This window comes from Ursus arctos, unplaced genomic scaffold (assembly GCF_023065955.2).
Source record: "Ursus arctos isolate Adak ecotype North America unplaced genomic scaffold, UrsArc2.0 scaffold_15, whole genome shotgun sequence".
Taxonomy (NCBI): Eukaryota; Metazoa; Chordata; class Mammalia; order Carnivora; family Ursidae; genus Ursus; species Ursus arctos.
The window spans coordinates 62,912,384-62,939,561 of NW_026622819.1; the positions used below are offsets into that span (position 1 = coordinate 62,912,384).

Here is a 27,178-nt window from a genome sequence, read left to right on the forward strand (position 1 = left end):
ACTTTATACTATAAATACTTATGTCATCTGATGTCCCCACCAGACTGTACGTTCCATGAGGAACCATAAGTTCCTTTTACTTTCTGTTGTGTCCCAGGGCTGAAAACAGAGTACGGCACACAGTGGGCACGTCACTATTACCTGAAGTCCAGAGAAGACCCCTACGTGTTAGAAACTTTGACATATACAAGGAGAGAGGCAGGGCTGTTCTTAGCCTCAAATTACAGAAAACATGACTCATGGTAGTTTGAGCAAATACAAATTTATTTTTTTACATAAAAGCCCAGCAGCCAGGAGCCCAGGGCTGTGGCAGCACATCAGCGATGTCCTAAGGACCCATGCTCCACCCACCTCCAGTGTTCACGTCCACCCCGGTGGTCACAGGAGGCCTCTGCACCTTTGGGGGTCATCCACATTCCGGCAGGATGGGCAAACAGCCACACCAGCGGCCACCTGACATTCGTTACTGAGAACCCCTTCAGCAGACTGCCTCCAGCATCTCAACAGGCACAACTCTCCAGAACCACCCTAGCCAGGAAGCTGGGAGATGGAGCTGAGCATTTAGCCTTCCGGCCATGGAAGACGAGGAAGACGAGGGAGTGGATCCGGAGTGCCTGACTTGGTGGTGCTGTGGCTCCTCTGGAAGGATGAACGTCAGGAAATGTGTTGGGACAACTGGCTAGCCATAGCGGGAAAACCAGATCCCTACATCACACCCTACACAAAAGTTAATTCCATGATTACATACTAAATTTGAACAGCAAAATTTTTTAACTTTTTGGGAAAAAAAAATCTTTGGAGATTAGTGAATGACATTAAAATGTAGACTGTATATCACATGACATCATTAGAAAAGCAAACAGGTGAGCACACTGAGAGGTACCTGCAAAGCGCACAACCGAAGGGCGCCATGACAGCTGGTACCTATCCGCGAGCAAAAGGGGGGCAAAAAATTACACCACCGCGGAGGAGAGGGGACTGGATCTCTGAGGGTAACAAAAATCCTCGACCTGAGGAGTACACAAATGCAAGTTAAAACTTCTACACCTATTAGACTTCAAAACGTACACAGTGACAATATCGAGAGTTAAGAAACGGGCAGAGGGAATCTCAGTCACCACGGTGGGAGAAGAACGGACACAACCCACTTTGGAGAGCAACGTGACATCTAATGAAACGGCAGTGCAGTAAGTCCCAACCCGGCAGCTCCTGCACATTTGTGCCTGGATGGAGACGCGCTCAGGAACGGTCAGAGCAGCGTTCTAAGACCAAAAACCTGGAAACCATCCAAACATCCAGCGACGGCCAAAGGCAGAAACTGGAATCCACTCAGGCCACATCTTGAGTTCTATGTAATGCAAAGATGCACAAACAATGCTGAATTTTCAGATCCGAAGAATACATCTGTATACCATTTGTAATTTTTAAAATGTAAAATAATACTGTGTATTTACGGATACATACCTCCACGGTAACATTTTTAAGAAACACACACACACACACAAAATCAGAATCCACAGCAATCACCTCCAAAGGAGGGACACATATTTAGGGCAGGGGACAAAGAGGGATGCAAGGGTGTCAGCAATGTTTTATTTCTCATGTTGCACAGCAGTTACAGGGTATACCTTTATATTGATCTTTTGCATGATGAAATAGCTCCATTTTTAAATGCATGTGGCAAAAATGTGCGTTACGGCAGCATGATCCCACGTGTGTGAAAAAGCAGATGTGAGAGCACATGTCGAACCTTCTAGGGAACCACCTCCAGGTATGAACTTGGGAAAGGCTTCAAAGGAGACACTGGCAGCCAAGAACAGATCACAACCACTTCAATCTTGGCCTTCAAATCACTGGTCTCACACCTGCTGGTTCCCAAGCCTCTAAACTCATCCCACCCACCCAGCGTGGTTGTTTTAAAATGGCCCTTGCTCTGCCCCCTCCCCCCAAAAAAACACTGCCCTTGCCCACAGCCCACTGACTTCTTAACCTGAACGAGAGAATACAGAGGACTGACTTTCATTCTCCAGGTGACTCCAAGGTGCAACCAAGGACCAGAGCCACACAGTACAGGATGCCAACGTGCCTCATAATTCAGGATTCAGGGAAGGCCAAGACAGGGCCAAAATTAAAAGCCAAGTATGGCGAGTGTGGTGCTGACGACGATGGTTGTAGCAGCTGTGGGGAGCTCCAGACCCCAGGCCTCAGCCATTCATGTCAGTGTGGACACGGCGTTCCCCAAGGAGGGAGATGGTCAGTGAGACAGAACCCACCCAACATAGCGGATTTCCTGTGTCCGAGTGGGGTAAGCGTTGTGGACAGAAATGAGTTAATCCATGTCACCTGCTCAGAACCACGCTTGGCATATTGTAAGCACTCAAAGTTAGCTACTTTTCAAGTACAGAAACAGTTTTGGGGAAAGTGCTCAGTAAAATATTTCAATAAGGACATTTATTCTTACAGCTTCAGGAATGGGCTCCCAGCCCCATAAGAAGGAAACGCAGCTCTGACTTCTCTGTCACTGTGGTCTCATCAACAATCTCTCAACATCTAACCTGTGAAAGACGAGTCCTTTACATGCAGAGGACACAGTGAGGAGGACAAGAGACCATGAACAGCAGGTCAACGAAGAGCTCAGTAGAGTGAAAGATTAACAGGAAAAATAAGTTCTTATGCTTTACTTCATCCACTTCTATCCATGTTTTATGAGAATCTAACCAAGACTGTGAATTACAAAAAGCCTGGTCACAACAGGAAGACAGGCTTGCTCTCACTTTTAAGATGGAGACTCAAATATTATTTAGAGTGGGAAGACGCCGAAGATGGTTCTGGAATGGATGAGGGCACACTGTTCTGTGGCAGGGTCAGGGGCATCCAAGAGCAGTCTGGACAGCAGAGGCAGGCCATGGCCAGGACGGAGAGACCCATGAAAGCTGCCAGATAAGGGTGCTTTCCCTTCAGCTTCTGGCTTTCTTCTACTCCCTGCACCACCTTTCTCCCCTTGAGGCACCCCGAAGGGAATACTGACCCCAGCCTGCCCCCCTGTATCCACGAATCCCTTCCAGATCTTCCTGAAGCCCCCTCAGCCAGAGTTCCCTAGAGTTTACTTGCGCTTAGGTGACACCCTCCATGTGGTACCCCACATTCTCCCCTGGCTGGAGCCTTTCACCCAGAGGCTCAGAGCACATGGGAGACGGCACAGGGCCCCAACCCCATGACCCCACTGGCTATGTGACACTGGGCAAGTTTCGCTTGACCTCCTAGAGCTACGCTTCCCCAGCTGGGAACAGGAACATGGCACTTGCCTCCTGGGGCTGTGTGGCAGGGCCGAGGGGTGGAGGCTGAGAACCGTAAAGCACTGGCCACTTGGAAGTTACTTGAAGAAAAAGAAAACCAAGCCCCTTAGGACAGTCACACAGCTGAGGTTGGTTATGTCACTTTATTTAGCAAACGGTCACACTCTGAGCCCTACCAATTGCTCCTCCAGACTCATTCGAGGGTCTGCCTTGGGAAGAAGCTCAGAGGGCAACCAGGAAGGCCCAGGTTCCCCAGTCCGCCTCCTCTTCCACCAACACACCCTGCAGAGAATGAAATCACTGCTCGCGTCCTCAGGCACCCACCCCAATGTGCTTGGGGGGCCCTCCAGTGTTTAAGAGCCACCTGCCAGGGCCCAGCTCCAGGCACAGATTCCTTCCTGTTCCTGAGATGCTGGCAACGGGCGAGGACCTCTGTCCCCAGCTGTGGGGTGCCAAACCTTATTCCCTAGCCCTGCAGCCTGTCCCTGCTGGGCAAGAAGCAAAATGTACGAAAATACTTTTAATTATTTCTTTGAAACGGCTAAGAAATAAGGTCGTCTTGTTTTTCTTTTACAATCCCAGTAAAAAAAAGTTCACATTAGTGCTGGGGCCCAAAACTAGGCCCTCCCCGGAGCGGAGCCCCGGCCTCTCAGTAGAAACGCTTGTTCCGCTCCTGCCGCTTCTGAAACACCACGGCCCCCACCACAGCGCACACGATGATGCCCAGGAGCGCGCACAGCAGCAGCAGGAACACCCGCCACCCCGTCAGGGGCCCGCTGCGGAAGTTTCCGGTCGGGTCATCCACATTGTCTGGGGGAGAAGAGAGGGGAAGCTGAAGTGGCCAAGTGGAGGGGTCAGGTGGGCTCCCAGGAGATAGGGGAGTCCAACAGGATGCAGCAGAGCGACAGACCGCAGCCAGCCCTACAGGGGGAAGCTGTGTTCTGCTCACAGCTGTACCAGGGAGGGGCAGGGGAATGGACGGAGGGATAATCCCACTAGGACCAAGCTTCCCAGGGATCAAGGCCCCAGGAGCCTTCTGCTACAAGCTGGTGAAAACGGGATTCCTGGCCTCCCCAGGAGAGCCTGAGTCTGCACAGGACAGGCCCAAGATCTGTGTTCACAAGCCCCGCCCCAGCCCCATGCAGGGGTCCAAGGTCCCCCTCTGGAGAAACACAGCACTGGCCAAAGGCTGCCCTGACTCACACCTGTGGATATATTCCATGACTCCTAGCGGGTCTCCCAGGCCCCCCACCCCACCCTTCTGCTCTAGCCACACCACTTCTCTGCCTCCTAACACCATCAACACCTCTGCCGGGAATGAGGCCCTGACACATGAGGCATCTCCTGGAATCCCAACCACACTGGGATGGGGAACTCATGCTCTCCCTTTTATAGAAGGCTGACAGCAGGAACTGACTTTGTCAAGTTTGTGAGTCTATGCTGAAGGGACTGGGGCCTGGACTCAGATCCTTCTGCCCTGTGCAGCCTGGGCCCTGTTCCTGCCACTTGGCGTCCCTCCCAAGCCACAACCCTTCACTCCTTACTATGGGGGCTGCTCAGGGCCTCCACCCAGCCAGGCCTGGAATGCCAGCCACGAGCCAACTTACATCCTCCTTTCTCACACAATCTGACAAGGGCAGGCCTGCTGACCTGGTCTTAACACCAGCCTCTCCCCTCCTCTACCCCAGTCACTAGACTAAGCCCCAGGACATCACCTAGCCCATGGCTAGGCACAGAGTGGAAGCTCTGGAACCATCTGCTAAAGGAACGAAAGGATCAACAAGTCCGCAAACCAGTTAATCCCTGCCTGGCCAATCTCATGGGGTTGCTGGGTAGGTCAGAGCAGATGAGGTCTCTGAAAGCCCTCAGCAGCCAGAAACCCTTCCAAGGTTGCAAAAACAGTGGCGTACGGCAGGGTCTGTTTAGCCCCTGAGATGTCTGTAAGTAATTTGAATCTTAAAACAGTGAGATGTCACATAAAATGCGGGGTTCCACTCCGGCTCCCACTCCACATGGCAACCTTGGGGTAGGCTGAGAGGCTCCTCATGCCCCAACCCCGGCCCACAGGCACAACTTCAGGGCTCTTGGGGTGCATGTCCACACACACAGGAGTTTCACTTCAACCAGAATCCCTGCTCTGGGAAGACAGCCTGGTGGCTAATTAGTGCCAGGGGAAGAGTCCAGGCCTTCGGAGCTTTGCAAAAACCTAAGGTCAAATCTTGCCTTTACTTCTTTCTGGCTGAGGAAAGCTGGAGGATCAGATCCCCTGGCTCGTGGCAGGACCAAGTGCCCAGGCCATTCACCGAGGCCATGCACGTGTTGAATCAGAATGCCCTGCACATCACCTACACCAACAAACTGCCCCTCTGGCTTTCCTGACCATTAACCCAGCACCAAGCACTGGCAGAAGCAGACACCAGGTGTTCTCACATCTACTCATTAGCACTGACTGCTGATCCAAGACCCCAGGCCACAGCCACAACCACAACCGGAGGGGGCGAAAGCAAATGGACCATAGGCACGCAGCCAAACTGGCCCCACCCCCACCCCACCCCGGGCCGCCCAGACCCAGGCCAGGATGGGCGTCAAGCATGTACCTTTGGGTGACTTGAGGAAATTAACACTGGGCTCAATCTTGGTCCAGTCAATGTTCTCTTCATCAGGAGTGTGTTCTACCATCAGCTGGAACAGCTTCATGGAGATGATGTCATGATTGTCTGCAGGACCAAGAGTTACAGTATAAGGGGCACGGAGCCTGCCTTAGGGCACAGGGCCCACGCCCCTCCCAAGAGCACGGCTCAGGGACAAGTCCTGACTCTGAAGTCAGACAGCAGTTCCCATCTGAGCTCTGCCCTTCCTAGGTCTATGAACGTGGGGAAATCCCTTCACCTCTCAAACCCTGCACGGGCAGGTGTATAAAAGGGAATAGAGGCTGCTATGTCATGTGACTACCCATGAGATGCCAGCCATGGAGGCTTCTGCATTCACAAGTCTTTGATGAGGGGCGCCTGGGTAGCGCAGTCATTAAGCATCGGCCTTCCGCTCAGGGCGTGATCCCGGCGTTCTGGGATCGAGCCCCATATCGGGCTCCTCCACTGGGAGCCTGCTTCTTCCTCTCCCACTCCCCCTGCTTGTGTTCCCTCTTTAGCTGGCTGTCTCTCCGCCAAGTAAATAAATAAAATCTTCAAAAACAAACAAACAAAAAAACAAGTCTTTGATGAACCGCCAGGCACTACTATGTACACAGTCGTCTCCAGCACTCTTCACTGGGCCTCTCCAAACAGCCTCAGAGGGCAGCCACCGTCACAAACCTGGCTTTGTTCCCACAACCTTCTCCTGACACAGGCTGAAAGACGATCAGGTGAAATTCCAGATAACCTGAGGGGAAAGACTGGGTGGGACACTAAATGAAACCAGACGGACAACCAGCTAATAACTGATTACCAGGTCATCCACGAGCAACTAATGATTCCCTGAAGCTGGGTAACAGGGGCTACGGGACTTATTGGACCATTCTCCCCACTTTGGGGTATATAATTAAAATATCCACAGTGAAAACTTTAAACCCCCAAAGCAACGACTCTCTGGGGACCAAGCAGACCCAGACACTTCCATGAAGGGGAGGCTCCTGGACAGTGGATGGATTATAGGCCCTGGAAATGTCTATCATGAGGATAAATAAGCCCTTCATCTGATTCTATACACTGCTTCCCACTTCTGGTCAGCAGGAGCTGGTCCTGGGCCTGGTGCCCTCTAAGGGCCCTGATGCCTTCTGAGTACCATGGTCAAGGGTCACTATCAAGTGTCACCCAGGCCCGGTGGCCCAGTAAAGCTTGCACAGGCTGGCCGCACCCCAATGCTTACAGAGCACACCGTGGGCCAAACAAGAGCCCTGACTTTATGAAACTTACAGTTTAGTGAAGGGGACACAATGAAATAAATTATATGGTAGATTCCAAGATAGTTAAATGCTATGAAGAAAAAGAATGCCAAGAAAGGTGATGAGAAGTGCACAGGAGACTGGTGTATGCGTGTGCAATTTTAAATAAGGGAAGCAGGGGCACCTGGCTGGCTCAGCTGGTAAAGCATGCACCCCTGGATCTTGGGGTTGTGAGTTCAAGCCCCACATTGGGTGTAGAGCTTACTTTAAAAATGTAAATAAAAATATAAGTAAGTAAACAAGGGACTCAGGGAAGTTCCTACTGAAGAAGTGACATCTGAGTAAGACCCTGAAGGAGACGAGGGTGAGGCACAGGTACAAAGGCCCGGCAGGAGGGCACTCATGTGTCTGGAAAACAATTGGGGGTGACGTAAGGGAGCGGGGAGCCATGAGTCACAGGTGATGGGGTGGGGGAGGCACTGGCACCCAGGGCATAGCAGACCACGACTAGGACAGACAGTGGCCTTGACTCTGCAGAAGATGGGAGAAGTGGCGACACCTCACTCGAGCTTTCAGGGAATTGTTCTGGCTGCTGAGCTGGGAGAGACTGTCAGGGGCTGTTGTGGAAGAAGGGGACCACACGGGAGGCTCATGCAGTCGTCCAAGTGAGTGAAGATGATGGTCTGGACCTGCCAAGTAGTAACAGAGGGGAGAGACGTGGTCTACTGCACTGAGAAAACAAGGTCAGCAGGACTCACCAAAGGATGAGAGGTGGCATATAAGAGAAAAAAAAGAGAGACCAGAATGACACCAAGGTTCTTTGGGCTGAACAACTAGAGTAACAGAGGTGTCCTTTATGTTTCGGTGGCAAGATGTTGGCTTCAGCTGTGGGCATGTGAAGGCTGAAATGCCTGCGGGTATCCAGGTAGAGATGTTGCGCAGGCTGTTGGTCACAAAAGTCTGGAAAGGTCTGAGCTGGTGATGGAAAGCTGGGACTCTACAGCATCTGGATTCAAAGCCCCCTAGCTGCCTGAGGGAGCTCTCGCAATAAGCCCCAGGTGTGCCAGCATTCCCAGATGCTGCAAAGTGGAGGAAGAAACCCAGGTGCATGTGTACCCGACGAAGGGAGCTCAAGAAGGAGTGATCAATGACGTCGCAAGCTTCCGACAGACCAGGGAAGCTCAGCCCAAACACTCACCAGACAGGTCTCCAGTACCAGCTGAGGCTCCGAAGTAGTAGCCCGTGGGCAGCCGCACTCCCGTGATGTCGATGCAATTCTTCCACTCATTCTTGTCCTCTAGGTCAGTCATCACCTGCAGCCAGCCAGCAAGTCAAGTACCCACAAGGCCCAAGCCCGCCCACCTCCCTGAGCCCCTACAGAGAGAGCTGGCCCCGGCCCCCCTGCTCACCGTTAAACGGCCCCGAGAGTAGCGCACGGCCAGGAAGGTATCGTGATCACGGTTACGGAAGTCTGCCGTGCAGCCCGCCAGCTCGGTCCAGCGGCCATCTTTGCTGTGGTCGTAGGACAGGGAGCCATTGTTCACCATTACCGAGATGTACGGGAACACACGCTGAGACCGAGACACCAATTACTCCATGGCCAGCCCCGCCTGTGGGAGGCAGTAGGGGCCCCAATCCCTGGAGGCCCCTTCTGTGCCAAGACCAGGGAGAAGTCCTGGTCCCCACCCCACCCTCCAAACCCCCACCCACCCCCAGCCAAGCTCTTCCTGTCCTGCCTGAGGGAGAAAATACAGGCATACCTCTGTGGTCTCATCATTGGGATACGTGTCCAAGAAGATGGCTAAGCCGTGGAAGTTGTCTTTGCTTCCAAACACAGGCCCTGGAATTAGAAGATGCTCTCATAATGGGAGGTATTGGAGTGTCCCCTGGGTACCTGAAGGACAAAGTAATGCCAGTGTAGGCAGAGCAAGAGAGGCTAATCTATGGTCACTCACCCAGGAAAGGGAAGGGATCTCTAAGGGAGGGGGAGGTGTCAGGGGTGCAGCAGAGAGGACTCAAAGTCTGAAAGCAGAACTGTTGAGGGAACAGCACTTGGACTTGTGCTCTGACATGTCACGTGACAAGAGGGCAGAATGGACCCCTACAGAGGAAGCCCCATCCTCTAACCCAGGGGTCAACAAATTTCTGTCAACATTTTAGACTTTGCAGACACATATGGTCTCAGCCACACAGTCTTCTTGTTTTTGCTTTTTTAAAAATGGTAGAATGATGGGGTGCCTGGGTGGCTCAGTTGGTTAAGCATCTAATTCTTGGAGTTGGCTCAGGTCATGATCTCAGGGTCCCTGGGATTGAGCCCTGCATCAGACTCCGCACTCAGCTCTGCTTCCCTCTCTCTCCCCTTCTACCCCTCCCCCTGGCTCACGCATGCTCGCTCGCGTGCTCTCGTGTGCACTCTAAGTAAATAAATCTAAAAAATAAAAATAAATAAAAAAAGGTAAAATGTTAAAATCCTTTCTTAGCTGGTGTACAACACCAGACCACAATGGGGCACAGAACTGAGTGAGCTGCAGGATCCAGCTATCCCTCTTCCTATAGGGACACTTCCCAGAATAGACTCGAGGTCCCAGGTTTCATCCAAGAGGAGCAAGCAGGACCCTAACAGGAGGGTGCAGAATGCCCCCACCTAGACAAGTGCCTCCCTACCTGGCACAAGGCGGTCCCGGGTGTACCACAAGGCAATGCCATCTCCATGGAGATTCTTCTTCCCTGCACCATGGACTTTAAAGTGGACATGCATCTCCCAGTCCTTGAGGAAGCAAGGCTGCAGAGAAAACAGAGACAGCTGCTCAGAGCTCCCCAGGCTATCCTGCCAGCTAGATGTGACCCAGCACAGACCCGTCTCCTCCACTGAGATTGGCACTCCTTGAAAGAGGGCCAGGCGGCAGGGTCACAAGTGCCACTGATCAATAGACACCACACCCCCCAGCACTCTCAGCAGGAAGGGAGGGGGCTGCTGGGCCTCCCAGGTGGGGAGGGGGGGCCACACAGTGTCCCAAGGCTGCCTGAGGCCTAGACTCTGCCCATCCTGGCCCTAGTCTTCTCTTGGGCCTGGTCACAGGTTCTCACTCTATGATTCACTTTCCTCAACACCAGCCAAACCCATCAGCCGTTTCCTCTCTATCCCACTACTCTTGCCCCAAAATCTTTTGTAAGGATTACTACCCCTATTTTAGCCACATATTTCACAAAAAAGAAAACCCATTCAGAGACAAAATAACTTGTCAACAGTAGGTTAAGTGGATGGTCTTGATTCACACCCAGATCTGTCGGACTCAGAAACTTATGCTGTGTCTTCTCTACCTCCCATGACCTTCAGGCCTTTAACACAAAGTGCAGCAACTCTTTTCTGGTCTCCCACCCCTACTGTCTTCCTTTCTAACCACCCTTCCAAACTGAGGGACTCAAACCCAGGTCTGGATGATTCCAAACCCCAAGCTCTCGGCCAGCACCCTTCCTGCCTCTTGCAGACCCAGTCCACCTTCAGTGTCATGACGGTGCCAGGGCTGGGGAGCTGGGAGGGTCATGCTCTGGGGTCTCTGGGCTATTTTGATGTGAGAAAAGGCAGATATTCCCTGGCATTCAGGAACACCAGCTGCAGAGCTGGGCACTGTCCACAATAAGGGGAACAGCCTAGCCTCACCCACCAGGAAGTTGCTCGTGAAAACTTAAGGTGCTGACACATACTTTGACAAGAATCCACTTGGGGGAAGTCTGCAGATGGGGATGTGAATAAATGTTTAAACAAAGGCCCATTAGAAAAGCAAGCTGAAACAAGATGTGGTTGACTTATCAGACTGGCAACCATTAAAGAGATCCTTAATACCAGTGTTGAGGGAGATGGAAAGAAACACCTGCTCTCAAACAACCAATGGGACTGTAGATGGCTCCCATCTTCGTGGGGGCAATCTGGTTGTTACAGCTTTTTAACAGACCAAGGCAGATCCATAAACCTTTGCACTTGAAAATATCAAAGATACTAAGAGAAGAAAAGTAAGGTGCAAAAGTTCCTTTTTTAGAAAAAGGAATTCGTGTACAGATAGAAAGAAAAAATTACAGGAACATGGACCAACATTAATGATACGTGACTTTGGTAGGGGAACTACAAGAAATGTTTACTTTCTATATTTGAATTTTGTATAATTAACATAATTTTAAAAACCCAAATATAGAAAACTTTATATCCCCTCTTGGATGATCTGGCTTGGGCATTCACTGATTCATCAGACTTACTCTTCTGGCTCTGGGAACCAAAAACCAAGGTGATGAGACCCAGCTCCAGCCCCTGAGAACACAACTGGCAGATACCTAACCAACAGCCTGCAAGGAGTGGGAAATCTTGGCCTTCCCAATTCTTGGCAGTTCACTGGCTCTGGGGAAATCTGCAGATTCTAGAGGGGACAACTGAGAGGTGATGAGACCAGCTCTCAAGGATAGATGGACAAACACTCTTGACGCAAAGGCCTTCTGAGGGAGTGGAGGGCCTGGTGAACCACCCTTGCCTTGGGCTGGGACCACAAAGGCAGCAACCCAAACATAAAAGTGAACGAGGAAAGCCCTCCCAGGGGTGGTAGCTCAGCTCGAGCCCCCCATCCCTGAAAGGAGATTAAAGTGACTCACCCAAGCCTGAGATTTTTCAACAAACAACCTTACAAATACAATACCTGGCATACAATAAATAACCAAGCACACAAAAGACAAGTTATCAACAAAAACCAAAAGGGAGGGAGGGAGAGAAGAAACAGGCTGATGGAAACTCCAGATACTGGACTTTCAAATAACTAGTTTATTACATTCAAGGAGATAAAAAACAAGATTGAGAACTTTGGAAAATAACTGAAAATTTTTTAAAAAGTCACGTCACAAAAAAATTCCAGAACTAAAAGAATATAGTAACTGAAATTAATAACGTAATGGGCAGGTTTAACAACAGACTAAGAACACCAGGCGCCTGGATGGCTCAGATGGTTGAGCGTCTGCCTTCAGCTCAGGTCATGATCTCCAGGTCCTGAGATCAAGCCCCACGTCGGGCTCCCAGCTGAGCAGGGAGTCTGCTTCTCCCTCTGCCTCTCCCTTTGCTTGTGCTCTCTCTGTCTCTGTCTCTCTCCTCTCTCTCTCTCTCAAATGAATAAATAAAATCTTTAAAAACAAACAAACAAAAAACAATAGACTAAAAACAGATGAAAAGAGAACCAGTGATCTCAAGGCCAGTCAAGATAGATAAAAATATCCAGGAGGAAGCACAGAGAATGAATAGTAGATACAAAACTGTCAGTAAGAGACAGAGAGTGAGAAACTCTAAGATACGTATAACTGGAGTTTCAGAATGAGAAGTGAGAGAACAGGTCAAAGGAATATTTAAAGAGATGTCCATGTACTTACTAAAACTGATTCAAAGACATTATGCCACAAACCTTAAATCTTACAAACCGAAGGAGACAAATAAAAAGAACACCATACCTAGGCACATTAAAAGGGGAGGGAGAAAAAGAAAGACAGTCTTAAAAGCAACCACAGGGGGAAAAAAACCACAAGATTATCTTCAAAGGAATGATTAGCCTGATATGGGGCTTCTCAACTGAAACACTGGGAGCAAGGGACAACAGACTGAAATATCTGGAGTTAAAAGAAAATAACAACCAACACAGGATTCTTTACTTAGCAAAGGTTATCCTGCATGAATGAAGGTGAAATTAAGACATTTTTAGGTAAAGAGAAACATTACAACTGTCTTCCATTCATCAGAAAGAAGGAAAATTATCCAGATCCAGAGTAAAGTCAGAGATTCAGGAAAGAACAAAGAGCAACCAATACAGAAAATGTGGGGGTAAATAAATATTTGTATAAAATAATGTTTTATGTGATTTAAAACAGAAAGGATTGAAATAAATGACAATAATGGGGTAAATAAAGTTAAAGTAGTCTAAGATCTTTGCATTGTCCAGGAAGAAGAAGGTACACATTATCATTAGACTTTGGTAAAATATGGCCGTGTGTTTAAACTCCAGAGTAATCACTGAAAAATCAGGAAGCAAGCAAAGAACTTTCAAGCTAGCAGAAGACTAAAAATGAAATAAAACTTAACCAACCAAAGAAGACCAGAGAGAAAAATGAACAGAGAATGAGCAGCAAAAATAGAAAATAAATAATAGGAAGGCAGGAAACACCAAAATCCGGGGCACCTGGGTGGCTCAGTCAGTTGGGAATCCAACTCTTGGTTCCGGATTGGATTGTGGTCTCAAGGTGGTGTGATGTAGCCCCAAGTCAGGCTCTGCACTTAGCGCGGGGTCTGCTTAAGAGTCTCTCTCCCTGTCCATTTGCCCTTGCCCCTTTCTCTATTTAGATAAATAAATCTTAAAAAAAAAAAATCAGTAATTATCCTAAATATAGATGACCACCTGCTGATAAGGCTACATAAGATCTCTCTGTATTATTTTTTAAAACTGTATGTGAATTGGGGCGCCTGGGTGGCTCAGTCGGTTGAGCGTCTGCCTTCAGCTCAGGTCATGGTCCCAGGGTCCTGGGATGAGTCCCACACTGGACTCCCTGCTCAGTGGGGCCTCTGCTTCTCCCTCTCCCACTGCCCCTGTCCCCTGCTCATGCTCTCTCTCTACCTCTCTCTCAAATAAATAAAATCTTTAAAACAAAACAAAATACCTATATATGAATTTACAATTATCTCAAAATAAATTTATTTTAAATAATAAAGGATCAGGGGCGCCTGGGTGGCTCAGTCGTTAAGTGTCTGCCTTCGGCTCAGGGCGTGATCCCGGCGTTCTGGGATCGATCCCCACATCAGGCTCCTCTGCTGGGAGCCTGCTTCTTCCTCTCCCACCCCCCCTGCTTGTGTTCCCTCTCTTGCTGGCTGTCTCTATCTCTGTTGAATAAATAAATAAAATCTTTAAAAAAAAAAAAAGAAGAAGAAGAAGAAGAAAACACAGGGAAAATCTTCACATTGGGGTTAGCAAGATTTCTTGGATAGGACACCAAAGCACAGGTAAAAAACAAAAGAATTAAGTGAATTTCATTAAAATTAAAAATTCTTGAACATCAAAAACATCGAGAGTAAAAAGACAAACCACAAAATGAGAGAAAAATCTTTCCAAATCATGTATCTAATAAGAGAGCAGTGTCTCCAGAATATACAGAGAGCTCCTAAAGTTCAACAGTAAAAATTAAAAATTTCAAAAAATTCAAAATGAGCAAAGGACTTGACATTTTTCTAAGGAAGAAAATAAACAAATGGCCAATATGCACATGAAAAATGCTCAATGTCATTAGTTATTAGAGAAATGCAAATCGAAACAACAAGATACTGCCTCACACCCATTAGGATGCATAGCTATCATCAAAAAAAAAAAAAAACCAGAAAATAACAAGCATTGGCAGGGCAGCTGGCCGGCTTGGCGGGTGGAGCCTGCGACTCCTGATCTTCAGGTTGTGAGTTCGAGCCCCACAATGGGTGTAGAGATTACGTAAATGAATAAACTTAAAAAAATAAAATTAAAAATTAAAAAAATTAAAAAAACAAGTGCTGGCAAGAAGGTGTAGAAATTGGAACCTTAATGCATTGCTGGTGGGAATGTAAAATGGTGTAGTTGCTATGGAAAACAGTTTGGTGGTTCTCAAAAAGTTAAAACATAGGTACGCCTGGGTAGTTCAGTCAGTTAAGCGTCTGCCTTCAGCTCAGGTCATGATCCCAGAGTCTGGGATGGAGCCCCAAGTCGGGCTCCCTCCTCGGTGGGTAGTCTGCTTCCCCCTCTCCCCCTGCTTGTGCGCACACGTGCTCTCTCGCTCGCGCTCTCTCAAATAAATACTAAAAAAAAAAAGTTAAACATAGAATTACCATATTACCCAGCATTTCCACTTCCTGGGTACATAAAATAACTAAAAGCAAGGACTCAAACACTCGCGTATATCCACGTTCACAGAAGCATTACTCATAACAGCCAAAAGGGAGGAATAATCCGAGTGTCCATCAACAAACAAATGGATTAACAAAATGTGAACACACAGGAATATTATTCAGCCATAAAAAGGAATGAGTACTGATACCTGCTACCACATGAACCTGGAGCTATGCTAACTGAAATAAGCCAAACACAGAGAAATATCCCATGATTTCATTAAACGAGTTCCCTAAAAGAGTCAAATTCAGACAGAAAGTAGAATATTGGTTACCAGGGGCTGTGGGGAACTGGGAATGGAGAGTCACTGTTTAATGAGTATCAAGTTTCAGTTTGGGAAGATAGGAAAATTCTGGAGATAAACAGTGGTGATGATTGTACAACAAGCTTAAAGTACTTAACGCCCCTGTACTGTACACTTAAAATGGTTAAGGTGGTAAATTTTATGTTATGTACATTTACCATAATAAAAAATGTTTATGGAATTTTCTTTTGCATGTGTGCAGATACATAAATACAATAATCAAATAATTTTTGTAGATAGCCATTACATTTTTCAACACCATTTAAATGCCGATGAGAATCCTATTAAGGACAAAGTTTTCATAAACTAAAGGATTTAAAAGTGGAAAAACAAGGTTAAAATGACAAATTTTGTTATGTGTATTTTACCACAATAAAAATAATCCAATAATCCCCCAAAAGCCTAATTATATGCTGTTTACAAGACACAACTCTAAAACATAAAGCAATGGGAAAAGAAAGGAAAAGGACAGAAAAGATACAGCGTGGAAACCTACGCTTTTTAATGACAAATCATTTAATGAACAAAAGATCTCGTTTACCAAGAAAATTTTGGCCTCAAAATCTATAAAGCAGAAACTGACAGAATTACAAAAATAAAAACAAATCCACAAAGCGATTTTAACATACCTCTCTCAGTAATTGATAAAAACAAGCACGAATGTCAGGAAGAATACAGATACATGAACCCAAGCAGCAAATTTGACCTAAACGGCACAATGTACCTAACTAGCTGAGGATCCACATTCTTCACAGACACACACAGAAAATCTTCCAAAAACCTGACCATTTGCAAGACTCAAGAGACCTCCAGGGATGGAAATAACAGATTGTGTTCTTCGACCATGATAAAAATCAAACTAGATGTTAATGATAACTTAAATTTTGTAATAACTAAAAAAGACTTTGAAAAAAAATGTTAAATATATTTCACCTCTACAAAAGTCATCCCAGAAACCAGATTTCAAATGGTCTCTGGTGCCCAGGAGTTTTCTGCATCTAGGAAGAATGCAGAGATAAGACCCCAGGCTGGTACAAGGGTTGCCTACAAGCAGAAGGGCAACTGTGAACAGAGAGATGAGAAAGGAACGCCTGGTCTCCCTAGTATGGTTCATAGAGAGAGGAGTTTCAGGAAAGGGTACACACAGAAGTTGAAACCTGGAAACTGACTCCTACAGGACTATCCAGGCCTTAGAAAGTCTCTGCGTACGGCAGACTGAAGACTGCAGATCAGTGGAGGAAAATACCAAGATAGAGACAATATAAAGCCTCTGAAGGATTTTAAGCAGGTGCAGGTAAGGTACCAGCTGGAACTGATTCAGAAGTTGCTTCTGGAGGCAGAACATGACATGGCCATGGTTTTCCATCCTCACTACAAAGCTGAGCCAGCTGGGGAGCTCAACAATCTTGATGCCCTGGCCCTTCCCGGGGCCAACTAAATCAGAATCACCCGGCAATCAATCATAGAGCATTTTACAGTTAGTGGTTTCCATGTCTTTGCTCACAACAAGTAGAAGGCAGAGCTAATTCAATAGTCAGCTGATAGGTCATTGAACATTTTGATGAAAGATCACTACACAATCTGGGGTTTGTAAACCTAAAGAAGTTTAAAATATCCAGTAACTCTGCTATAACAAAACTCCCTGCATATTCATCTACTATTGAAGTGAACACAGGTTCTCAGCATTCACATCTGTAAAAACAAAAAGCAGAAGTGGTGCTGAGGCCTGTCTTATTCTGACAATAATATCCATCCAGACAGGGATGGGAACAACAGCTTGTTGGGATGCATTTCAGTAAATTTTTACTTTTACAATAATTATCCAAAAATTGTGTAATGCATTTATTTCGACCAACTGTGTATTAATAATAGTCCCCCAAAAAAATATTAAAAGTTAGTTTCAAGGTCCCAACAAAGTTAAAAGGCTTAAATTATTACATTTATTTTAATTGCAGAGGAATGGGACAAGCTAATCAGTAGGAGATTTTCAAACATTAAATATACTGCATAGAACAAAATTCTATATGGGAGGAAATGAAAATACAAATTCAATAAAAAAAAAAAAACCTGATGTATAATTTGGGCTGATTCATAGTGTTTAAAACATACAGTGGGTATCAAACTGAAATATTTAGATTCCACTGAAGACACTTATGAGTACCGAACAATTTCATTTTAAAATGGCACTACTTAGGGGCACCTGGGTGGCTCAGTCAGTTCAGCGTCCGGCTCTTGATCTGCCTCTTGATTTTGGCTCTCAGCTCAGGTCATGATCTCAAGGCCTCACTTCCCCCTCCCCCTGAGTTCACTCAGCTCAGGGGTCTGCTGAAGATTCTGTCTTCCGCCCCCTCTGCCCCACCCCCCACCGGGGCGCATGCTCTCTCTCTCAATACATAGTAGGTACATAAAATCTTTCTTAAAAATTACATGGCAATATTTAAAATATGCTGTAAACTACATCCTTTGCAAATATCTAAACTTAAGAAAAGCAATTCTGGATATCAACTTTTAAAAAGTGTAAGAGGGTATACACTTTCAGACAGTACATCAGCCAAAAAAGCTTAAATGCCACTCTGCAGCCTCCACACAAGGCTCCTCAGGATGGGGTCTGATCAGCTCCTTAGGCTTCCCTCTGTCCTATGCTCCAGCCATTGGACTCTTGGGAGTTCCAGTCACCTTGGGGCCACTCCTTGGTCTGGACTGCTCCACCCCAAAACAGCAGAAGCTGTTTTCCCTGCTCGAACAACAGCAGGTGCTTAGGAGTATTTGCTAATTCAATGCCCCTCCCAGAATGAGGGGGACAAAGAAAAGTCCAGAAAGCACCTCTCCAGTAAAGGAAGAGATGGTTCTTGGGAAACAACAGGCAGAAAATTGTAAGAGTTCCAAGCAATTTCTTTCAAGAATTACAAGAAACACTGTAACCCTTCCAAGAATATCTGCAGGGCTAAATAGGAAAGTCCCTAGAAGTGAATGGAGATGTGGGGGAAGGAAGAGAACTATATTCCAGACTGAAAATTTGATGAAGGTAAGTGCAGAATTCTCTCAGCCCTGTGACATCACCACGCCACTGACAATGCCAGCCAACAGTTATCTACAACCATAATTGTTACTTGTAGCTGAACCAATTTCTAAAACTTCCAGCACTATTTGTACTTTGCTTAAAAAATAAAAAAGATTAATGACGTATTGAACTCACTTCCATAAAAAATGTAACACTACATAATTTTTTAAAATCATCTGAAAGCCCTAAGACAGAATAATGTGACAGGATGTGACACGGGGGAGATAACATAGTTAATGAAATACTGAGTGGGTGGCACTCAAGCTGAGACATACCAGATGAGAAAGAAGGAAGCAGGCATGAGGAGCCAGGAGGCAGTGCCCCAGACAGAAGGAACAACAAGTGCAAAGGTCCTGAGGAAAGAAGGCAGCCAGAGAGGCTGGAACAAAATTACCAGTATAAATGGAGATGCGAAGCACCAGGAGCCAGACTGTGTAGACATAATGTTTGTTTATCCCCTTCAAAGGAGACCCCAGGCTCTGAGGATCAGGGTGGAAGCTGAAGAAAGTAACCCAGATGCCCCTAGCAGAAAGGAGAGGAGCAGCAGAAGGGACAGGCAGTTGAGGCAACACAAGGACAGCGTGGGCTCCCAGAACTAAATGGCAAAGCCATCCAGAACGGACCAAAGAACAGGGTGATGGAAAAAACTAGGACAATGGCCAACAGCTTAGGCCTACGGGAAGAACTGGAACCAGGGAGGCTGAGGTAGGAGGAGCTTCTGCCCCAAGCTGTGACCCAGCCCCAAATTAGTCTCCTTTCGCCCCTTTCCTGACCTAGACTTCCCAGTGTGGAGTCTGTGTAGCAACTTATCTTGGCCACTGGTCATGTATGACATGCCAGTGACACTTGAGGTTCCCTAACCTCTGCAGCAAAGGTCACAAAAATTAAAACTGCCCACAAGTCCAGCTCCGCTACATCACTGATGACAAGACCCCCAGTAAAACACTGGAGAAGTGGACTAAGTCTGCAAGTAGTTCTAAGGGATTCCTCCGTTGTCCAGAGGGAGCGAGCAGGTCATGTGGAGCAAGTGAATTGCTGGGCTTAGGTAGCAGACACATCAGAATTTAAATACTAATTATACCCTTCACTGCCTGTGTTAGCTCTGCATGAAACCATGACAGCCAATTACTTCAAACAGCCTGTTTGAGAATTAAATGCAATAAGGCATTTTAAGGTCAATGCCTAACACATTCAAAATACCCAATAAAGATTCCATCTGTTCCATTTATCCCACTATTGAGAGAGTTGGATTCGGACAGCCTGAGAGCTCCGCTGCCTACTAGCTATGTGACTTGGAGTAAGGCACTTTCAACTGAGTCTTAGCTTTGTCAGTAAAATGGAGATAATATCACTTACTTCACTTGGCTTTCGAAGAAACTAAATGAGAAAGGGGTAAAGTGTCAGGCACAGCTCCCGACACAAAGTAACTTCAGTAGTCATTCATAGTAACTTCAATAGTCGCTGGTGAGTGTTACCAAGATGAGGAAAACTGGTGGGAGGCGGGCCGCAAGCCTTCCAACCGAGCTCAGGTCTGGGGTGCTGCGGGGACTGGGAGTACTGGCTTACTTAAGGATATACCTAGCGTCTTGGGAGCCACTCACCTGGTGGTTCCAGATAGAGCCCTCTTTGCTGCGCTCATCAGGGGTCAAACGCACGTACTGGCTCGTGAGAATAGTGCTGCCTTGGAAGTCCCAGAGGGGCATGGAGCTGGAACCGACTCCTGTGGACAGAGACCGGCGTAGACAGGTGCGTAAGAGGCCATGCCAGGACGGGCCTTGCCAGAAGCAGGAAACCAAAAGAGCTGCTTTGCTCCGGAGAAAGGAAACCCCCTTACCCAACCCTGTCCAGCTTCGCCCTCACCCTGCACTCTCCCGCCCCAGGCCTCACCTTGGTAGGGCTTGATAAGCGAATGCTCCCGCTTGAGGTGTTCACTGTTGCCGTCAGTTATATCCGCTACAACCGGCCCCAGAAACAGGAAAAGAAGTAAAAGTGTAGTGGGGCCAGGGCCGGGGCCGGGAAGCCCAGGCCGCCCCGGGCACCGCCGGCCCCAGCCCCAGCGCCAAATCCAGCCTTCCGCCGCCATTCTCCGTTCCTCTCGGCCACTTCCGCCCTAGGACTTCCGCCTTCCGGGTGTCCCATCTAATGTCCTCCGGCCGGAAACCCACCCCAGTGTCACCGGGAAGTTAAAAAAGCAAAGCCTCGCAGCCGAAAGGAAGGCGGCTTTATTCACTGAGCAGCCCCCCAACCTGGTCAAGTGTTGTTCCATCTCCTTGGCTGCTCCGAGGAACCTTTCGGCCAGCCTCAGCAATGGGTTTCTAGGAGCGACAAGAGCCGCAACCAATCATGGAGCAGCACGTTGGGCTTGTGAGCCAATGAGGAACAGAGGGATAGCTTGAATCGGGGCAGCACGAGGGGCGTGTGCGAAGCGAGGCATGCTGGAACTTGTAGTTTTGGGGGCCTTTCGCGCGGGCTGGACAAATGAAGACTGTAACGACCTCGGCCACTGGCTGGTGATCGCGTCTCTGGAGTAACGTTTCCCAACCCTGGGGGGAAAGAACTCAGAATGGAAAGAGGAGGACTGAATTCCAACTTCCTCGCCTCCACGTTCTCACTGGGCGGCTCTGGCACAAGCCTGTGTTTAGCGGTCGCTGGCCCCACCCCTCTCCTAGCGTCAGGCCTGTGGCTACGTAGAATTCCCAGTCGATGAAATTGGCAGGATTATTAGAAACTTTTATCAACAGCTATATGCCAATAAACTAAGCACTCTGGATGAGATGGAGTCCTTCCTGGAAACCTATAAACTACCAAGATTGAAACCGGAAGAAACTGATTCCTTAAACAGGCCAATTAATGATGAAGAAATTGAGTCAGTGATAAACAACCTTCCAAATAACAAAACTCCAGGCCCAGATGGTTTTCCTGGGGAATTCTACCAAACATTCAAAGAAGAAATAATACCTATTCTCCTAAAGCTATTTCAAAAAATAGAAACAGAAGGAAAGCTACCAAACTCATTCTATGAGGCCAGTATTACCTTGATCCCCAAACCAGGCAAAGACCCCATCAAAAAGGAGAATTACAGACCGAGTTCCCTAATGAATATGGACGCCAAAATCCTCAACAAGATCCTGGCTAATAGAATCCAACAGTACATTAAAAGGATTATCCATCACAATCAAGTGGGATTCATACCTGGGATGTAAGCGTGGTTCAATATTCGCAAATCAATCAGCGTGATACATCATATCAACAAGAAAAGACTCAGGAACCATATGATCCTCTCAATCGATGCCGAAAAAGCATTTGACAAAATACAGCACCCTTTCCTGATTAAAACCCTTCAGAGTGTAGGGATAGAAGGTACATTTCTCAATCTCATAAAAGCCATCTATGAAAAGCCTACTGCAAATATTATTCTCAATGGGGAAAAGCTGGAAGCCTTTCCCTTAAGATCAGGAACTCGACAAGGATGCCCACTCTCGCCACTATTATTCAACATAGTACTAGAAGTCCTTGCAACAGCAATCAGACGACAAAAAGGGATCAAAGGTATTCAAATCGGCAAAGAAGAAGTCAAAATGTCTCTCTTTGCAGATGACATGATACTCTATATGAAAAACCCAAAAGAAGCCACTCCCAAACTATTAGAAGTTATAGAGCAATTCAGTAACGTGGCGGGATACAAAATCAATGCTCAGAAATCAGTTGCATTTCTATACACGAATAACGAGACCGAAGAAAGAGAAATTAGGGAATCCATCCCATTTACAATAGCACCAAAAACCATACGTTACCTTGGAATTAACTTAACCAGAGACGTAAAGGACCTATATTCTAGAAACTATAAATCACTCTTGAAAGACATCGAGGAAGACATAAAAAGATGGAAAGATATTCCATGCTCATGGATTGGAAGAATTAACATAGTTAAAATGTCCATGCTACCCAGAGCAATCTACACTTTCAATGCTATCCCGATCAAAATACCAAGGACATTTTTCAAAGAACTGGAACAAACAGTCCTTAAATTTTTATGGAAACAGAAAAGGCCCCGAATCTCCAAGGAACTGTTGAAAAGGAAAAACAAAGCTGGGAGCATCACAATGCCGGATTTCGAGCTGTACTACAAAGCTGTGATCACAAAGACAGCATGGTACTGGCACAAAAACAGACACATAGACCAATGGAACAGAATAGAGAGCCCAGAAATGGACCCTTGGCTCTTTGGGCAACTAATCTTTGATAAAGCAGGAAAAAACATCCGGTGGAAAAAAGACAGTCTCTTCAATAAATGGTGCTGGGAAAATTGGACAGCTACATGCAAGAGAATAAAACTTGACCACTCTCTCACACCATACACAAAAATAAACTCCAAATGGATGAAAGACCTCGATGTGAGACAGGAATCCATCAAAATTCTAGAGGAGAACATAGGCAACAACCTCTACGACATCAGCCAAAGCAAACTTTTTCATGACACATCCCCAAAGGCAAGGGAAACAAAAGATAAAATGAATTTATGGGACTTCATCAAGATTAAAAGTTTCTGCACAGCCAAGGAAACAGTCAGAAAAACTAAGAGGCAGCCCACGGAATGGGAGAAGATATTTGCAAATGACACTACAGATAAAGGACTGGTATCCAAGATCTACAAAGAACTTCTCAAACTCAATACACGAGAAACAAATAAACAAATCAAAAAATAGGCAGAAGATATGAAGACACTTTTCCAATGAAGACATACAAATGGCTAACAGACACATGAAAAAATGTTCAAAATCATTAGCCATCAAGGAAATTCAAATCAAAACCACACTGAGATACCACCTTACGCCAGTTAGAATGGCAAAAATAGACAAGGCAAGAAACAACAATTGTTGGAGAGGATGTGGAGAAAGGGGATCCCTCCTACATTGTTGGTGGGAATGCAAGTTGGTACAGCCACTCTGGAAAACAGTGTGGAGGTCCCTTAAAAAGTTAACAATTGAGCTACCCTATGATCCAGCCATTGCACTACTGGGTATTTACCCCAAAGATACAGACGTAGTAAAGAGAAGGGCCATACGCGCCCCAATGTTCATAGCAGCAATGTCCACAATAGCTAAATTGGGGAAGGAGCCGAGATGCCCTTCAACAGATGACTGGATTAAGAAGTTGTGGTCCATATATACAATGGAATATTACTCAGCTATCAGAAAGAACGATTTCACAACATTTGCTACAACATGGACAGCACTGGAGGAGATAATGCTAAGTGAAATAAGTCAAGCAGAGAAAGACAACTATCATGTGATTTCTCTCATCTATGGAACATAAGAACTAGAATGATCAGTAGGGGAAGAAAGGGATAAAGAAAGGGGGGGTAATCAGAAGGGGGAATGAAACATGAGAGACTATGGACTATGAGAAACAAACTGAGGGCTACAGAGGGGAGGGGGTGGGGGAATGGGATAGACCGGTGATGGGTAGTAAGGAGGGCACGTATTGCATGGTGCACTGGGTATTATACACAACTAATGAATCATCGAGCCTTACATCGAAAACCGGGGATGTACTGTATGGTGACTAACATAATATAATAAAAAATCATTATAAAAAAAAATAAAAGGTTATTATAAAAAAAAAAAAGAAGAGAAGGGCCATATGCACCCCAATGTTCATAGCAGCAATGTCCACAATAGCTAAATCATGGAAGGAGCCGAGATGCCCTTCAACAGATAACTGGATTAAGAAGTTGTGGTCCATATATACAATGGAATATTACTCAGCTATCAGAAAGAACGAGTTCTCAACATTTGCTACAACATGGACAGCACTGGAGGAGATAATGCTAAGTGAAATAAGTCAAGCAGAGAAAGACAACTATCATATGATTTCTCTCATCTATGGAACATTAGAACTAGGATGATCGGTAGGGGAAGAAAGGGATAAAGAAAGGGGGGGTAATCAGAAGGGGGAATGAAGCATGAGAGACTATGGACTCTGAGAAACAAACTGAGGGCTTCAGAGGGGAGGGGGGTGGGGGAATGGGATAGGCCGGTGATGGGTAGTAAGGAGGGCACATATTGCATGGTGCACTGGGTGTTATACGCAACTAATGAATCATCGAGCCTTACATCGGAAACCAGGGATGTACTGTATGGTGACTAACATAATATAATAAAAAAATCATTAAAAAAAAAAAAAAAGAATTCCCAGTCGAGGGCATTTGCTACTCCCAGCCCCTGTAGTGCAGTAGAGTTTAAGAGGGAGGAACAGACCGGGATCCTGTCCCGAGCCCCAGTGACGGTTGGGACCCACCCAGATCTAAACCATCTTAGTGCATGCCCGCCGCAGCTGGAAGCAGCCAGGAATGGTCCAGAAAAGCTACCTGTGGACCAGAGTTCAAAAACTGCTGGCCCACAGCAGAATAGAGCTGTTTTACCTGCTCATGCTATTTCAATACGATTTAAATATCGATTTTTTAAAAAAAAAATTTTTAAAGATCTGGGGCGCCTGGGTGACGCAGTCGTTGGACGTCTGCCTTCGGCTCAGGGCGTGATCCTGGCGTTATGGGATCGAGCCCCACATCAGGCTCCTCTGCTGGGAGCCTCTTCTTCCTCTCCCACTCCCCCTGCTGTGTTCCCTCTCTCGCTGGCTGTCTCTATCTCTGTCAAATAAATAAAGAAAATATTTAAATAATAATAATAATAATAATAATAATAATAATAAAATTTTAAAGATCTTATTTATTATAGGGCGAGAGCGCACAAACCGAGGGAGAGAGAGAAGGAGAAGCAGACTCCCTGCTGAGGAGCGATCCCAGCCGAAGGCAAACATTTAAATGACTGAGCCATGCAGGAGCCCATCGATATTTTTAAATCGATAGACTTATCAGAAATCCAAATTTCCGGTTTTTCCAGGAAAATCTGCACGCTACACCCATGGGGCCCTACAAAGGCCTTCCTCTGCTGAGCTAGCCACCCCGCTGGCCACTAATTTATAGCACCTGCCCAGCCCCTCTAGGTATTTGAATTAATAACCCCTGTTACAGAGCACAGGGTTGGGGGTGGAATCATTGGTTGGTTGCTCCTCTTTTTTATTTCAAGAATCTTCCCCTTTTGAATGAGTGAACTTACTCAAGATTAGTGCTGAGACAACTTTTCTGGATCACATATTTTTGATCAGCTTATTATTAAAGTAATACACTCATATATGTTGTACAGACATATAATACAACAAAAGTCCCCTGCCACTCCCCTCCCAAAGAGTATTCCCTTCCAGAAATTTATCTATATCTATACAAACAAGGATATGTACCTTCCACTAGACCTCTAGGAAGGCTGGGATTTTTGCTTGTTATGGTCACTTCTGAATCCCCAGCATCTAGAACCACACTTGGCACAAAGGAAGTGATTAATAAGTAATTAGTAAAAATACGAATATTTGTTCTAGAACCTGGAATTGGGTCATGAGGAATGAGTAGGAGTTTACCAGCAGGGGGAAAGCCATTCTCAGCAGAGGGAACAGGAGATGCAAAGGCCCAGAGGGATGCCTGAGAGCATATGGGATGAAAGCAGTTTGGAATGATTGAAGAGAGGTGGGGGAGAGTGTAGCGGAGGCCAGAACTTGAAGGACCTTAAATTTCCAGCTAAGGAACACGGCCTTTTTGTAGAAAGCAATGGGATGGTTTTAAGCATGGGAGTGGCCAACATGGATTTTTCTGGCTATGGTGAGGAGAAGAGATTGGAGGGGGGGACTACCCTCCCAGGGTGGGGAGACTGAGTAGAAGGTCGTTATGACCAGACAAGAGATGGCAAGGCCTGATCCAGGCAAGTCTCCAGAGGGAAGGGGGATCAGATCTCCCACAGAGAGACTAGGTATCAGTAACTGATCCCCTGTGGGAAGCCAGGGAGAGAGAAGTTGAGAACAGCATTCTGAGCGCTGGAGGGGAGAAAACTTGATACGGATTAAACAGTGGGAAGTCCCAGGGTTGACTGGGGTCCCTGGGGTGAAGACGTGGTCAGAGCTGAAATTGGCATCCATAGTGGAGAGGTGAGGAGAGGAGAGGCTAACCTTAGCAGGGGTCAGAGCCTGTAATGGGGCCTTTTTGGGGAGAAAGATAACCATTGGCCCAGGTGCAGCTCCTGGCACCCAACCACACATACTCACAACTTGGCAGTATCTAACTCGATGTGTAACCTTGAGCAACTCACTCCTCTCTGAGTCTCAGTTTCCTGATCTGTAAAATGGAAATAACGAGCACCACCCACAAAGAGGGTGTAAGGATCAAATGAAGTTGTATTGGGGGAAGACCCTGTGAACGGTTAAGCCCTTCATGAAACCTAGGCCCAGATCCACAGCACAGCAGATGGACGGGCAGTCGCCACTGTCACCACACACCCTATAAACCCCTCCCAGGCACATTGCCATTGTCACACACCTTATTAAGACAATGCTCCAGGCCCAAAAGCAACCCCCAATACACATACCAAGTCTGACTGAATCCCTCTATCTGGGGGGCCTGGAGCAAGGTGTCTGGGAAGAGGGGAGTCAGGGCAGGGTGACTAGCTGCTCTCACAACTAGACTCGAAAATCATTCCTCACTCACATAACAGTGCAAAGCTAGTGTTCCCGGTGGTTGGGTGCCTTCCCTTTGGGCCCTAATACAAAGACCCTGTCTCCTTCCTCCTGTGGCCCCACAATCCCTTCATCTCCTGCATCCAGCCAGCT

The 27,178-nt window shown here is 46.7% G+C and overlaps 1 protein-coding gene across 4 annotated transcripts in view; it reads right to left on the reverse strand.

The window, feature by feature from the left end:
• Positions 1-246: 246 nt before the first annotated feature.
• LMAN2 (lectin, mannose binding 2) overlaps positions 247-27,178 on the reverse strand; it is a 36,263-nt gene continuing 9,331 nt past the window's right edge. For 2 of the 4 annotated variants that reach the window (XM_048224293.2, XM_057312361.1), the window contains exons 2-9: positions 20,354-20,419; positions 20,068-20,186; positions 9,841-9,958; positions 8,937-9,016; positions 8,586-8,747; positions 8,375-8,489; positions 5,894-6,013; positions 247-4,106 (exon numbers count right to left, since the gene is read on the reverse strand). In XM_048224293.2, the coding sequence (XP_048080250.1) occupies positions 3,946-4,106; positions 5,894-6,013; positions 8,375-8,489; positions 8,586-8,747; positions 8,937-9,016; positions 9,841-9,958; positions 20,068-20,169 (858 nt within the window). In that variant the 5' untranslated portion in view covers positions 20,170-20,186; positions 20,354-20,419 and the 3' untranslated portion in view covers positions 247-3,945. Of the gene's footprint in view, positions 4,107-5,893; positions 6,014-8,374; positions 8,490-8,585; positions 8,748-8,936; positions 9,017-9,840; positions 9,959-20,067; positions 20,187-20,353; positions 20,865-27,178 lie in introns of those variants that run through there. The other 2 variants (XM_044388604.3, XM_026511070.4) reach the window with 2 other exon arrangements.